At 35.8% G+C, this 14,703-nt stretch overlaps 2 protein-coding genes and 1 pseudogene across 7 annotated transcripts in view; 2 read left to right on the plus strand and 1 right to left on the minus strand.

The window, feature by feature from the left end:
• LOC128018953 (cyclin-dependent kinase 16) overlaps nt 1–9,431 on the plus strand; it is a 31,061-nt gene extending 21,630 nt beyond the window's left edge. For 2 of the 5 annotated variants that reach the window (XM_052604855.1, XM_052604858.1), the window contains one exon: nt 1,013–1,498. In XM_052604855.1, the coding sequence (XP_052460815.1) occupies nt 1,013–1,152 (140 nt within the window). In that variant the 3' untranslated portion in view covers nt 1,153–1,498. Of the gene's footprint in view, nt 1–1,012; nt 2,456–5,589 lie in introns of those variants that run through there. The other 3 variants (XM_052604857.1, XM_052604860.1, XM_052604856.1) reach the window with 2 other exon arrangements.
• LOC128018954 (catechol O-methyltransferase A) overlaps nt 1–11,405 on the minus strand; it is a 45,388-nt gene extending 33,983 nt beyond the window's left edge. Inside the window, exons 1-3 of one of the 2 annotated variants that reach the window (XM_052604861.1) lie at nt 11,270–11,405; nt 10,936–11,060; nt 3,959–4,064 (exon numbers count right to left, since the gene is read on the minus strand). In XM_052604861.1, coding sequence (XP_052460821.1) covers nt 3,959–4,064; nt 10,936–10,999 — 170 coding nt within the window. In that variant the 5' untranslated portion in view covers nt 11,000–11,060; nt 11,270–11,405. Of the gene's footprint in view, nt 1–3,958; nt 4,065–10,935; nt 11,061–11,269 lie in introns of those variants that run through there. The other variant, XM_052604865.1, reaches the window with a different exon arrangement.
• On the plus strand, nt 11,361–14,673 carry LOC128018956 (pre-rRNA-processing protein TSR2 homolog; annotated as a pseudogene).
• Nucleotides 14,674–14,703: the final 30 nt, after the last annotated feature.

Genomic DNA, 14,703 nt, shown 5'->3' on the forward strand with positions numbered 1-14,703 from the left:
GGCGGAAGTCTACACGTTCTGCGCAAATCCCGCCCTGCAGCTGATTCTAAGGCCGGTGACACACTGGCTGCGTGGTCTGTGCGTAGCGTTTCTGCTGCGTGTCAGTTGCGTGATGGCTGCCTCGCGTTTTCTGTGTCTTTACACACCAGAATCGTGCCTGACGCGGCGCTGGCGTGCTGCTGCTGCTATAGGTGACATAGAGGGAGGCCACCGACAGACCAGAATCTTGTCTTCACGACAACAATATCTATACTTCATGTTGAGCATAAATATAAAGCCTACTGATAAAGGACACCATCAACAGTTTTGACGGCAAAATAGACTATGTTTGACAGGTGCAATATGCCAGTGTGTCACCGGCCTAAGGTTTTCAAAAGCATCACGCGAGTGTGAACATCACTACAACTTGGAAAAAACTATTGTAATTCAAACGCAGCTCCCGTCGGCATTTAAACAGACCTTTGCTCTTAATTCTGATCGGTCCAACGCAATAACGAAATCTGAGCATGTCTAAAAACTGAAACTGTTGATGTTGCACTTATATATTTTTTTTAAAATATGAGCAGGCCTTCAAGCTGGGATTGGTAATGCTGCACTGTAATCATAGTTATTTATTTAGATTTTTCATTATTTTATTATATGATATTGTTTTGAGACAGATTATTTTATTTAGTGGAGAACTTTGCAGCAGTATTTTATTTCTTATTCTTTAATTTTATATATATTTTATTAAAAAAAAAAAATTATATATATATATATATATATATATATATATATATAAAAAGTGTAAACAAATTGTTAAAAAAAAGTTTATAGTAATGAACAAACCTGCAGTCTAATGTTTGCATTTCTTTCCCTTACTGTACCGAAAATGAACCGAACCGTGACTTTAAAACTGAGGTACATATCGAACCGTGATTTTTGCGTACCGTTACACCCCTAATATACGTGCATTTATTGCTGCAAATGTAATTATTACTATTGTTATTACTATGATTATTTTATATTTTAGAGTCACTGCACCCATGTACCAAGACATTTTGGAGCACTTCATGTTTCCTTCTGCTGACTAGCATTTTGAAGATGCTGATTTCATTTTCCAGCGGGATTTGGCACCTGCCCACACTGCCAAAAGCACCAAAAGTTGGTTAAATGACCATGGTGTTGGTGTGCTTGACTGGCCAGCAAACTCACCAGACCTGAACCCCAGAAAGAATCTATGGGCTATTGTCAAGAGGAAGATGAGAAACAAGAGACCAAACAATGCAGATGAGCTGAAGGCCACTGTCAAAGAAACCTGGGCTTCCAGACCACCTCAGCAGTGCCACAAACTGATCACCTCCATGTCACGCCGAAATGAGGCAGTAATTAAAGCAATAGGAGTCCGTACCAAGTATTGAGTTCATGTACACTAAATTAACATACTTTCCAGAAGCCCAACAATTCACTAAATCTTTGTTTTTTTTTTATCTTTTTATTTTTTTATAAAGTATTCTAATTGGGGGGGCGGGGGGGGGGGGTTGTTAAATGTGAGCCAAAATCATCACCATTAAAAGAACCAAAGACATAAAACTACTTAAGTCTGTGTGCATTTAATTTATTTAAAACACGAGTTTCACAATTTGAGTTAAATTACTGAAATAAATTAACTTTTCCTCGACATTCTAATTTATTGAGAAGCACCTGTATTAATTTTAAGCTTCTATTATACAAAAAATGATAATTTAATTTCATGATTCTTACAATATCTTTATAATGATACATATAAGATTTTTTTTAAACATCTGTATACAAGTATATGCATATACTGTCATTTATTTAAATTCTATTATTATTTTATATATTATTCCGTTTTTCTTTTCTTGATTATTTCTATTTTAGCCTGCAATGTATCTACAAAAATATTTCATAAATCAGTCCCAATGTTTATTATTTTTTCTTTATATATATATATATTTTTTTGTTTAACTACATAAATGATTTTCTTTTCTTCACCCTCTTCCTTTTTTATGTATGTATACATGTATGTGTGTACAGTGGGTATTGAAAAGAATCACTCCCTTTAATACATTCACATTTTGTTGCTATGCAGCCTGAAATGAAGATGGACAGTTTTTGTTTTGTTTTATTCACTGCAACTTATAACATCCAAGTGTAAGATATAAAACCTACATTCAGAAATAAAATTATCACACAGCTGGAAAAAGGATCCTCCGGTTGGGTATTTTTTCCCTCTCTTTAATTACATCTACTTTAATATTTGCCCACACTTCTTTGCAGAATTACTCGTTCAGTTAAATTCCATGGTGACCATGGGATATCAGTTCTTCAAGCACTTTGTGATCAGTTTTGCTGTTAGCTTTGTGTCATTGTCATGTTAGAAGTTAAACGTTGTTTCCGTAGACAACATTCTGGCAGAAGACAGTAGATTTTCCTCAAGAATTTGACTATTTTTTGACCAAAACTCAACTGTTAACAGATCAGAAAAGTGATCTTAGTTATTCTGGGATGGGTCAGCTGACCAATACTTAAGTGTGCATGGTAAACTGACCAAATTTTTAAGATCAGAATAGTTAAGTATCCGAATATATATATATATATGTGTGTGTGTGTGTGTGTAAGTTCATTTACATAATAAATTGGAAACCGTTATTCATTGGAACAGCAAACATATGACAATATTAGACAAAAAACGGGGCAGAGCAAAGAGAAACAAGGCCACGTGATAAAATGCTATTGTGAAAGTTTTCACAAATCGAGCTCAATCTAAATCAATGTTTTTTATTCCAGAAAACTGCATGTTTGACTGCGTGTTTATTGGTAATAGACGTTAAACATGAAGTACGCCTTTCTATCACATTTCTTAATGGTGGACTTACCAAGAGGTTTACGGACAAGAGCTTTGCAGTGAAAAAAAAAAAAAAAAAAAAATTCACAGATCAGGCTGGTGAAGATGACACCAGTTTCACTCCTCTAAGTCTCCAACTTTCGGAGCTACAGGCGTTATAAAATTAAGAGTCTCTACGAAAAAAAAAAACTGATTTCGGCCCAAAGGACAGCGTCACCGGAATTCACAAATAATGGAGAATGTTATTCGGTATTATTTGCATGTTAATGAAAACGCACTGCGTATTTATACCAAAAGAAATCTGAATATAAAACCACAAACTATCTTTACTGCGGTTTGAATTTGTTGTTCTGTAGCATATGCAGCAAAAATATCTAAGATAAATTGGTGGTTTATTCTTAAAACAATCAGCGAGCTTGAATAGTGGAAGCATAGTAACAGTTTAATATTTATTTTTTGCCATTTAATTCTATATATGAAATGATGGTATGTTATGACTCAGAAATTTTTACATATTAACAATATTATTTCTTTTAATAGTAATTGGCGGCCCACCTGAAATACCAGGACCACTGGTTGAAAACCACTGCATTAGATGATTCGAATGAGACCGAGCCTTTAGTATATATCACTTTGATGAGCACACAGATCCCAGTCATATTCCTCATGAATATCATTTATGTTCATTAAAATGAGAGATGAACTCTCATGCTCAACAATACGCAGCTCATTTTCTGTGCTCTCTAAATTCACATTGCTCATCTTCTAATAGTTTCACCTCACCATGCTCTAATCGGAAACACTGGTTTACTCCTCTCCCTCCCTCTCTCTCTCTTAATATCTTCATTCATCTCGGTTTATTTCTCGTATAGGCTCGTTAAGACACACGATGCGATGATGCCACTGCATTAGACATTCTCAGGAGGAAGTTCTTGTTAAGCTCCATGTATTATGCAGCTCATTCACTGCTAACTTTGTTTTCTGCTCTGTCTTTCCCACGGTCTCTTTTCTCTCCTTGCCTATTTGTATGTGCTTTGTTTTCTTTTGGTTTACACCACTGCTTCACTGCACTCCAGAGCTTTTGCAAAGATGTCTAAGGTTTCGGCATACCTTAGGTACATGTTTGTCGCCCTCCGCTCAAGGCAGGAGGTCACAAAAAACAAAACCAGATTTCTTCCCTTGAGTTTCTTGTTCATCTGTACTGTTCTGTGGTACCCTGCAAGAATTAATCACATCTCAACCATTCCTTGGATATTCCAAAAACATGTTTTCTCTCTGAACAGAGTGCATAAGTAGACTTTAAAATGTAATTGTCTCATGCACTGCTTGAAATGAGAAATTATAGAAGCATCTGTTTCATCCATCACTGAAGTAAATAAGAACATACAAACAATACATTGCACCAGCAGATTATATCCTTACATTAACACTTGCATAAACATGGCATTGATTCAGAGCAAAGATCCCATACTGACTTCATTCTCACAGCTGTGTGAATGGTTAAATGCTCAATTTACTGAAACCAATCTACCCCTCTCATCTGTCACCTTTTTCCTTTTATGTGTATGATATGATAACCTCATCACAATTAAAATGAGCATGGACTTCCACTGTCCGTTTTGGCAATCCGCACGATGTGCATGTCAGAAGCAGGGTTGCCATGTTGGTTTTCAGCAAATGGTTTAAAGATTTACAAAATGAGGGATTTTCCTATTTATTTTTGATTGTAAAATAAACTAAACCCACAATGTTTTGGTGATCTAACAAAATCAGTAATTCATGGGCTGAGGTTACATAATTCAGATGAGATGCGTTTAATGAGACATTCATCCTCGTTAAGCATCTATGTTCATAGGCAGGTTCTCCTGTGATATTTAGTTTGAAAATATCCTCCACTCAGACCTCATATGTTTTCAGTCCACGAATCGATGAAGCTGTCAGGCCGTTAGAGCTTCTAATTATTCAGTGTTTATACAGAGCACTGAAGTCAGAGCTAAATATGAATATTTATCCATTCCGTGTCTTAAATCACTGATGAAATGCCAAAGGCTGGTGCCAGAAGATTGAAATAGTTGTATAATAATACACTATCCTTGAAAAGATTATTTGTATTACAAAGAAATCAATACTTATATAAAGCAAGGATGCATAAATTTCAGCAAGGAAACAAAATATTTCTACTTCCAATAAATGTTTTTTTTCTATTCTTTCTGTTCATTAAAAAAATCCTGAAAGTAATTCATCATGGTTTTCACAAAAATATTAAACGACGATAAGAAATATTTCTTGAGCAGCAAACCGGCATATTAGAATAATTTAGTGTTGTCTTGGCTGAGCTTGAAATCAGATAAAATGGAGTGCATTGGGCACAAGTTTGACTGTACATCACCCTTGCAGAGAAGCCATAATGTGGAAACAGAGGAGAAGAGCTTGCTGTGCGAATACCCCCTTCCCTCAGCAAATAAGAAAACAGCCCAGGCTTCTCTAGAGCTGTAAACTGAGCATGTGTGTGTGGCTGTGTGTTTGGGTGCACGTTGACTTGTGTTTGGTAATGCTCATGCCCAGTTCTCTAAATGAAGCGAGTGCTGATTTTCTCTCTCTCTCTCTTTTGTGACCTTTTATACCCACTGACAGTCGTTACAAGTGATTGTGCATTTGGTTTAATCGTGCACAATGTTGCATGCACCATTGAACGCTGTCCGTCTGTGTTGCCTAAACTTCCTCTTTTTCTCTTTCTCCAGTCAACAGCATATCTCAACGGCAGAGCCTGCTCTTCTGAGGGCACGTGGGGTGGCTCTGGACGGGGAAGAAGGAAGATAAACGGGGAGGACGCGTTCAGACGAGGAATATCTGTTTTTCATTGGCTAGTCCTGTGGCATTATGTGTGTAGAAGGGGTCACTGCAGTTGTTTACATGGAGAGGCTGAGGATGTTGATTTGTGGATTGTTTCCTTTGTTCCGAATAACGCACTTCTCCTTCCCTGTTCACAACACAAACATGTTCTTCCTGTTTTGCTGTACCTCCTCAACATGGTTGCGTCAATCCAGCCGCTGTAATCAACCAATCAGATGCTGAATGTTACTGGATGGCCTGACTCTTCATCCTTTTGACTGAAACAAATCAACCCGTTTTCTTTGCAATACTTCTCAATAGTAATGTAAGAGGAAGGCGAGTTTATGAAGGAACGTGTCATGAATGCTGTTAATATCCAAAAGCCAAGTAACTCTAGTCTTCCAGTAAATGGTCCCCTTCATTAGAGTCATCGGCCCTCCCATCCAAAGACGAAGATTTAGTACTATGCCAACACAATGGTTCATCGCAATCAAACATAATGTTATTTGTATTCATCAGAACATTGACGACATGCTCTACTTTTGTTTTTTTTGCAAAAGCATTTCCTTTTTAAGTTGATGTTTACATGTTTTTTTTTGTTTTTTTTTTGCCATGCAACACAGTTTGATCATCTAGAAACAGTTTCACCAAAGGCCATCTCTGTATCCCTTTTGGTTTGAATTATGAGCTTCCATTTCCATTGTAATGTTCAAGTGAACCCCTCGATCAGCTGTCAAGGACAAAATATTTGTGCAAAGCAACTTCTAATGTTTGAGTTGCATTGAGGAAAGCCTCCGATAATCTCGACGCATATCTAGTTCAAGCCTTGTTGATAATTCTTCCATTACTGCAGCTCTTACGGCTGTCACTCTGGTTGAAAACTGAGCTGGTTACTTTGTCGGTTCAGTCAGGGTGATGAGAACTCATAATGGGATGCCCGGGCGCATGTGGAGAACCGGTCGACTTGTGTAGGGCTCAGGTGTCTGTCACTCTGCAGAACAGCTGAGTGCGGTGGATAATGTTCTGCGTCTCAGCCCGGTTGTTCATACTCGGCAGGTTTTGGAGCCCATTGGTGTCACGTAACACCACAGATTCAAAACGGTACGTCCCCTGGCTTGTACGATATTCAGGGCATCTCTGCACAATGTCTATGATTAAACTGTCCCACAAATGTGATTATTGGGTGAATCTCTGAAGAAAAAAAAATAATAAAAAGTTAAGGTGATATTTTACCCTGAAATTAAGAGAGAAATAAAACGTTTTGTTAAGAAAAAAATAAAGCCGATTTTTTTTTTGCTTTGTAAAATTTTCAAAAGCAATAAGTCCCAAAAGTTCTTGTTCATGTAATAATAAAAATAAAAATTCTATAAAACTTTTGTAAAATATTAAAATACAGTGTATTTAATATTGTTTTTTTTTATAATATTTATAAGGAAATATTTGTTATACTTTCTTTGCTGTAATGAATAATTTCACAATAACTTGTTCCTGTAATACGGAGTAATTTGCTGTGTAATGAGAAATATTAAATCTTTAAAGTGCATCACAGTAGTGTGTGTATTGCTTAATTGTTAAATAATAATGATTAAAAAAAATTCACCATCATAAAAAAGGTTCCTAAAAAATAAGCTTAATTAATTTTTTATGTAAAATATAATTTATTTTTATTGTCTCTTTATTTCAGGGTGAAATGTGATTGTTTTTTTGTTTTTTTGCAAGGTTCACTCCATTAGAGCTGAATGCTGAAGCGATTAAGTTCTCAGTTTCCATCGGTGTAACTATGTGGATGATATTTTAGTAAATATAATTTTTTAAAATTATTATTAATTCAAACAATCCCAAAGCGTTTGGTCTGGTGATAGATTGCGACTTCTGTTTGTCCCTGTTGGAGATGACCGGTGAAAACCTGTGTTGAATATATGTGACCCTCGACCACAAAACCAGAAGTGTCAAAATTTAGATTTATACATCATCTGAAAGCTGAATAAATAAGCCTTCCTTTGAATTTATTAGCGATATTTGGCCGAGATACAAATATTTGAAAATCTGGAATCTGAGTGTGCAAGAAAAATCTAAATACTGAAAAAAAAAAAATCACCTTCTTAGCAATGCATATTACCAATCAGAAATTAAGTTTTGATATATGTACAGTAGGAAATGTAAAAATATCTTTATGGAACATGATCTTCATCATGATTTTTGGCATAAAAGAAAAATCGATGTCTACATTGTAACTTTGTCCCATACAATGTATTTTTGACAATTGCTACAAATAGAGCCCAGTAACTTACTGTAAGACTGCTTTTGTGCTCCAGGGTCACATGTGAGGAGACGCTCTTGACGAGGGGAGTGCAGACTTGTATGACAGTGTTGTATAGTTGAAGACTGTGGTACATTGAAAATAGCCTTAGAATGTTGTTTTTTTGCAGATCAGAAGCGTGGAGAATGCAATGAGAAGATCCTCCTAACAACATATAATTTTTAAAGCAAAGAAGAAAATATTTTTTGTTATACTTATTGATGACATTGTTCATTGTGTTCTTTTTTTCTTATTTTTTAATATGTAGTGACCAGACGTTACTACAGTAGGAGACTCATGTGGTGTAGATATTTGGTTTTGATGTTTGTGAGATCATAAGGATGAAAACGGCTCTTCTGATTTAAAGCTTTCATCTGGAATGAGGATGGAAAGGGCTTCAGTGGATAAGTGAGGTATCCAAATGTTCATTACTGCGCAATAATTGCTAATTTACGCAATAATGTTTTTTTTGTTTTGTTTGTTTTTTAGCAAAACCCTTCTTATTTGAAATTAATTTGGTTCTGAATTGGCATGCATTGCTTGTCATAAAATATAAAAGAAGCAAATAATGCCAGAAACTGTCATGCAAAAACTCAAAGCTCTTTTATTGCCCATTTTATGTGGAATTCAATTTTAAGTGAGGTTTTGATATGATTGCAGGTGAAATGTTTTTATACTTGGAGACACTTTGAGAAAATATGGACTTCATGCGGTTTTTAGTGCATTTCTTTAATTGTACAACTCTGTTTTAGAATTGGCAGTTAATGCGAAACAAAACTTGATCATTGATCAATACAGTATTATTTTCTTTTGATTTTTTTTATTTATATTGCAATTGCATCCACTTAAAATGCCCAAAGTTTCAGGATTTTCAGCTATCTGACTGCTTTTGTCCAGTTGGCCGTTGTCCATGTGTGAAGGCAAGAATGGAGTGATGCAGTCTGCTGCTCTATAAATAGGTTAAAAGCAGTTTAAACACATTAAGCAATACTCCCTGTCAATCTACATTTCACATCTCATGGATATCTAATGCAGGAAATTCTCTCAGATGGCCATAATATATTTTCAGTAAATAATTATGCATATGTAAGTGGTCACGTGTTCTGTTTGAGTCTATGTTAACCATGAATAACGGTTGCAAAATGTTTGATTCGATGTTGAAAATCCCTTTTCCTGTTCTATTGTTTTTAACCTTTGAGTTCTTGCATTTGCAATAGTCAATCTTTTCACCCAAGGATATGTGGATCAGAAGTATGTTGACATGGAAAATCTTACAAAATACAAATAGACTGTTACATCCAGTTGCTTGTATGAATGCTGAGCTCATTTCCAACCAACTTGATCCATCTCTGTTAATTATAAAGAAGGAAGTGGAGTCATTTGAATACTGTCACGAGCAGAACAAATGTGAATAATATTTGCTTGCAATATAATCAGTGTCCCAAACTTGAATTTTGTGAATTTTTTTTTGTCTTTTCAAGTTTCAGGTAACCCCTATTTATATAATATTATATATGATAATATTATATATTTATACGTTTGCATGTTCATTACATATTAAAATTATTACCAATATATACATAAATCAAATTCAGCCACTGAAAAGATTTTAAAATATTGACAACAGTACATTGATGACACTCACTATAACAAACAAGTGCTTTGTCAGCTTGTGGTTTTATTTTAACACAACCAGAAAACTAAACCAAAAACAAAAAAACTAGAAAATATAAACGTGTCACCCGCATTTGGATGCATTCATATTCCACTAGTAAATATGGCTTAACGTTGATTGGGTTTATGCATGAGGTTTATGTATTCAGACACGAGTCGGTGAACTCTACAGCAATGGTTCTCAATTCCAGAACTTGTGTACCACAGGAATTAATGAAAAACTAATACGGTTTATAATGAAGGTTTATATTTTTAACAGAGTTATCCTTGAAGAAAATCACAGATTTATGATTACATCACACATGGCTCACAGTTGGACACCAGAATGAAGCTGAAGTGACAGAAGATCTGCTATTTCATCTCCATAATGTCCACCCATCACACGTTGACAATATTTTTGTGACTTTTTTTTGCAGCTATATATTTAAAGTAAGGATTTCAAACTTGATATAAATCAATGCCGTTCTTTTCCATTTCAAGGTTTCTGAGAAGTAAATATGCGCCTCAACATGTATTATACAGCAGCTTGGTTTGCTGATTGCTTTTCCGCTTTTGCTATTGGTCAATGCCAAAGTTATCCGAAGTCGTGCATGGGTTGGTGTTTGATTTTTTCCAAGGAATGTCATAATGCTGACACCCTGCTTTGTGTTTCTTACTGAGCCAGTTTTACTGCAGAGAATTACTGTTATGATAAAAACCACATACTTATAACACGGTATTCCCACATACCTCTTGAAAAATGTTATAGAATTCTGTTCATTTATTGTATCAAAGATATACAGTTCAATAAAGGTATGTACATTTCTGAATAATAATTTGTATTTATCTTCTATGAGTATATACAAGCTTATTTTAACAATGTATTCATAAAAGTTATAAGCACTATATTTTGATTGTAACAGACACTTTTAATCAACTTAATACATAATTTCTGAATATGTTCAGTATTTATGGTGTGTGTGTGTGTATATATATATATATATATATATATACACATACATACACACACACACACAGACATGCATACACACACACTATACCTTATTTTTATAGTTAATATTCATTTAATTTGTTCAAAAGTGACTATATGTTACAAGTTATTTGTGTGGGTGTGTATTTTAATAAATTAATCATTTAAAATAATACATTTCTAATGATAATTTGTACCAGGTCCTCTTTCTTGGGTGATGAGCAAACTTATCCAAAAGACTTGGGGGGGGGGGGGGGGGTGGTATGGAGGTAGCTTTCACTAAAAATGTGTTTCTGCGATTGAATATTTTACCTGGTGCATCTTCACCTGTGGTAGACTCTTCAGGTCTGCTGATTTTCAAGATGGCGCCGCTCATATCTTCCACACGTGAGTTGTTCACTGAAGCAGTTTGGCTTGTTTTGGAAACGTGGCTGGTGCTGCAAATTAGTAAATTTATAACATTATATTCCGAAAAAATATATATTTCGTATAATACTGTCATATTTCTTAATTAAGCTTTAGTTTGATCCTCATTTTTCGAATTCAGAAATCATACTGCTGTTACCAGATTAGCAAGTCAGCGCTGCCAGTTATAAATATATAGCGTACAGTAAACAAACATTCAACACTTAAAGTTCAGTCTTACGTTATGTCTTGAAACGATATTTCATCCAGCTGCAGAGGACTTGTGATGATGCGCACCTCGAGCTGATCCTGAGCAGTGATTTGTAGCTGTAATGGATGTGTTTGCTCAGATCGCGGTCGATAATGGTCTCGGGGGCGCGCACAGTCAGAAAGCGGAGTGGATGGTGCACGCGCTGCAGCAGTACTTCATCGACAACGGTCAGAGCTGGCAAATCAATAATTTCACTGACGCTTTGTAGATCTTCTGATGACAGTAAACCCGTCTGTGTCTCCTCACAGATTGGCTGCAGGCATGCAGCAGGATGAATTGGAGGAGTTCATCTCAGACCTGATGAACTATGAGTTTGACACGCTGGTGGATGATGGCAAGTCTGCTGTGTGTTTGAACAGATATTAGTCGAAGTGTGCATAGCGAGCTGTGTGTGTGTTCGCTCAGGTGGCGCAGCAGGTGTGTGAGATGTTCCAGCAGTGTCAGCAGGACAGACTGACGGAGGTCAGAGAGCAGATCAAGCAGATGATTCAGAAGAAGAACGCTGAGAGAGAGAGAGCAAAGGCCACACCCACTGAAACACCTGCTGATGACGACGATGATTAAAGTGAAGATGAGGAGGTATGGCCGGCGTATAAATATATATTCAGTAGCATTAAAACCAGGGCCGTATTAAAACAGTGTGGTGCCCCTGGGCACTATAACGCAAATCCCCCCGTCCTGAGCTCATTCTTTACTCGTTTAAAAAAGATCTTTCGATCCCTGGAACATTTTGAATTGTAGCTAAACATCTAGCGTCCTTGTCTTTCTTTACCTTTCTTTTTGCAAAACCACTCAATTGACGTCTGTCCATTTTGATTCATTTTCTGTAGCCGTTTAAAAAATGACACATTTGCGCGTACTTGTTGTGGACCAACTCATCTCTGACAGATTGGAGACGGAAGGGGGGGGACTTATAGTGGTCATATAATCTTTATTTATTTATAATTTATTATTATTATTGTTGTTAAGTTAGTGTTCATAAACGAGTTATGCATGGTCTTTTAAAAATTTCAAGTTAATAATAACAATTTACGAAAAATATCAATTGTGTCATGTAGTGCCCCCCTAGTTGTGAATGGTTGGTGCCCCTGGGCACTGGCCCAAGTGCCCTTATGGATAATCCGGCTCTGATTAAAACATTCATGTTTTCGGTTTATTTACTTTATTATCAAATGTAGGTGTATTAGCAGCGTTTGCTCAAGTTAAAGAAGTTGTTAAAATGAACATCTGCTGTTTATTTCTCTCTGTGTGCACACTTTTATAGAATTATGTGTATTGGTATCGCTAATCATTTGAGTCAGTTTGGGAGTTAGTAGCTGGTTCATCAATCATTTGAGTGAGTTCGGGAGTTCGTAGCGGATTCGCGAAATATTTGAGTCAGTTCGGGAGTTCAAATCGGGATCGCGAATCATTTGAGTCAATTTGGGGATCGCGAATCATTTGAATAAGTTCGGGAGTTAGTAGCGGGATCGCGAATCATTTAAGTCAATTTGGGGATCGCGAATCATTTCAATAAGTTCGGGAGTTCGTAGCGGGATCGCGAATCATTTGAATCAGTTTGGTGATCGCAAATCATTTAAAGCAGTTCGGGAGTTCGTAGCGGGATCGCGAATCATTTGTGTCATCTGACTCCAGTTTGGGAGTTGGAGCGGGATCGCGATTCATTTGAGTCAGTTCGGGAATTCGTAGCGGGATCGCGAATCATTTGAGTCAGTTTGGGGATCGCGAATCATTTGAATCAGTTCGGGAGTTCGTAGCGGGTTCGCGAAACATTTGAGTCAGTTCGGGAGTTCAAAGCGGGATCGCGAATCATTTGAGTCAGTTTGGGGATCGCGAATCATTTGAATCAGTTCGGGAGTTCGTAGCGGGTTCGCGAAACATTTGAGTCAGTTCGGGAGTTCAAAGCGGGATCGCGAATCATTTGAGTCAATTTGGGGATCGCGAATCATTTCAATAAGTTCGGGAGTTCGTAGTGGGATCGTTTGAGTCATCTGACTCTGGTTCGGGGAGTTCGTAGCGGGATCGCGAATCATTTGAATCATTTTTAACTAATTTAGTAGCTAGTTCTAATTACGTTTTCCACGCTTGTTTAGGTGTGAAATGTGAACTCGTATTTTTTGTTTTAATGATCGTTAACAATCAAGTATATTAAAAAAACTAAACAAATCGTGCCTAAAAAGTGCAGGCATCTAGGCTTATGTAAAGTTACATGATGAAGTCATACTAGTGCGCGTGTGCATTTTGAGTGCGTTATTTCACTGCATTATTCGGTGTATTCAAATGCATTTATGAATGCATGTGAATGATCACAAAATTCAAGATATGAACCCTTTGTGCCAAAAGGGTTCTTTCTTGTCATTATAGAACCTTTTTAGCATAAAAGGTTATTTGGAGTTGAGTAAAGAACCCTATGGTATGTTTTTAAATTTGTAATATTTTAAGTGTACATATATATGATATATAAAAAATAAATAATGGTAAAAAAATATTTGGCATGTTTTTATTAATGTTTAAATATTTATATTTAACATTTAAAGTAAATTAATATTTTTGTATAATTTATACATTTTATATAAACTTATTTGATTTAAACTTATTTTTATATTTATATATTTGTGAATATTTTTTAAATTTAACATAACATTTCTATGTAATATACAATAAAAAATGCAGTGTACAATAATATACAATATATAATACGTACTTTAAAAAAAGAAATATATATATGTGTGTATATATATATATATATATATATATATATATATATATATATATATACATACATACATTCATATTTATATTTACAATATTACATTTACAATTTTAACATTCATGCGTAATATAAAAAAATCAATAATACACACACACACACACACACACATATGTACACATACATATACATATATATATATATACCTATTATATTAATTAATAGTACAGAATGTTTGGTGTATTAGATGCAAATCTCCCCTTTCTGAATTGTGTCTGGTTGTTTTTCTCAGGCTATGGAGTGTGATGGAGGGGCAGGCGGAGCTTCAGTCAACGGTGAAGCGGTGAAGGAGCAGCATCTTCTTCCTCAAGCTGTGAGTCACGAGGAAGAGGATGATGGCTGGACAGTTGTACACAGGAAGAAGTGACTGGACTTGCAGTATTAAAACTGAGGAATTTCTTTCTTAAAACTGAGACGTTTTAAGGGCTTCTGTGTCTCTCCAGCTCTGGATACTTCTGCATTTTCAACCACAACAAACCCACAGAATGGTGCATGTGACTGATGTTAAAACACAGATAGATTACCTCACTGGACCTCTTTCACGGGTTTCTTTCATAAATGCTTAGTTTGGAGTACACAAAGTCTAATGAAATTAATTTGTGTATGCTTTGTAACTGGTCTGGTCTTTGGTGCA

Source organism: Carassius gibelio, chromosome A8 (genome assembly GCF_023724105.1).
Source record: "Carassius gibelio isolate Cgi1373 ecotype wild population from Czech Republic chromosome A8, carGib1.2-hapl.c, whole genome shotgun sequence".
Taxonomy (NCBI): domain Eukaryota; kingdom Metazoa; phylum Chordata; class Actinopteri; order Cypriniformes; family Cyprinidae; genus Carassius; species Carassius gibelio.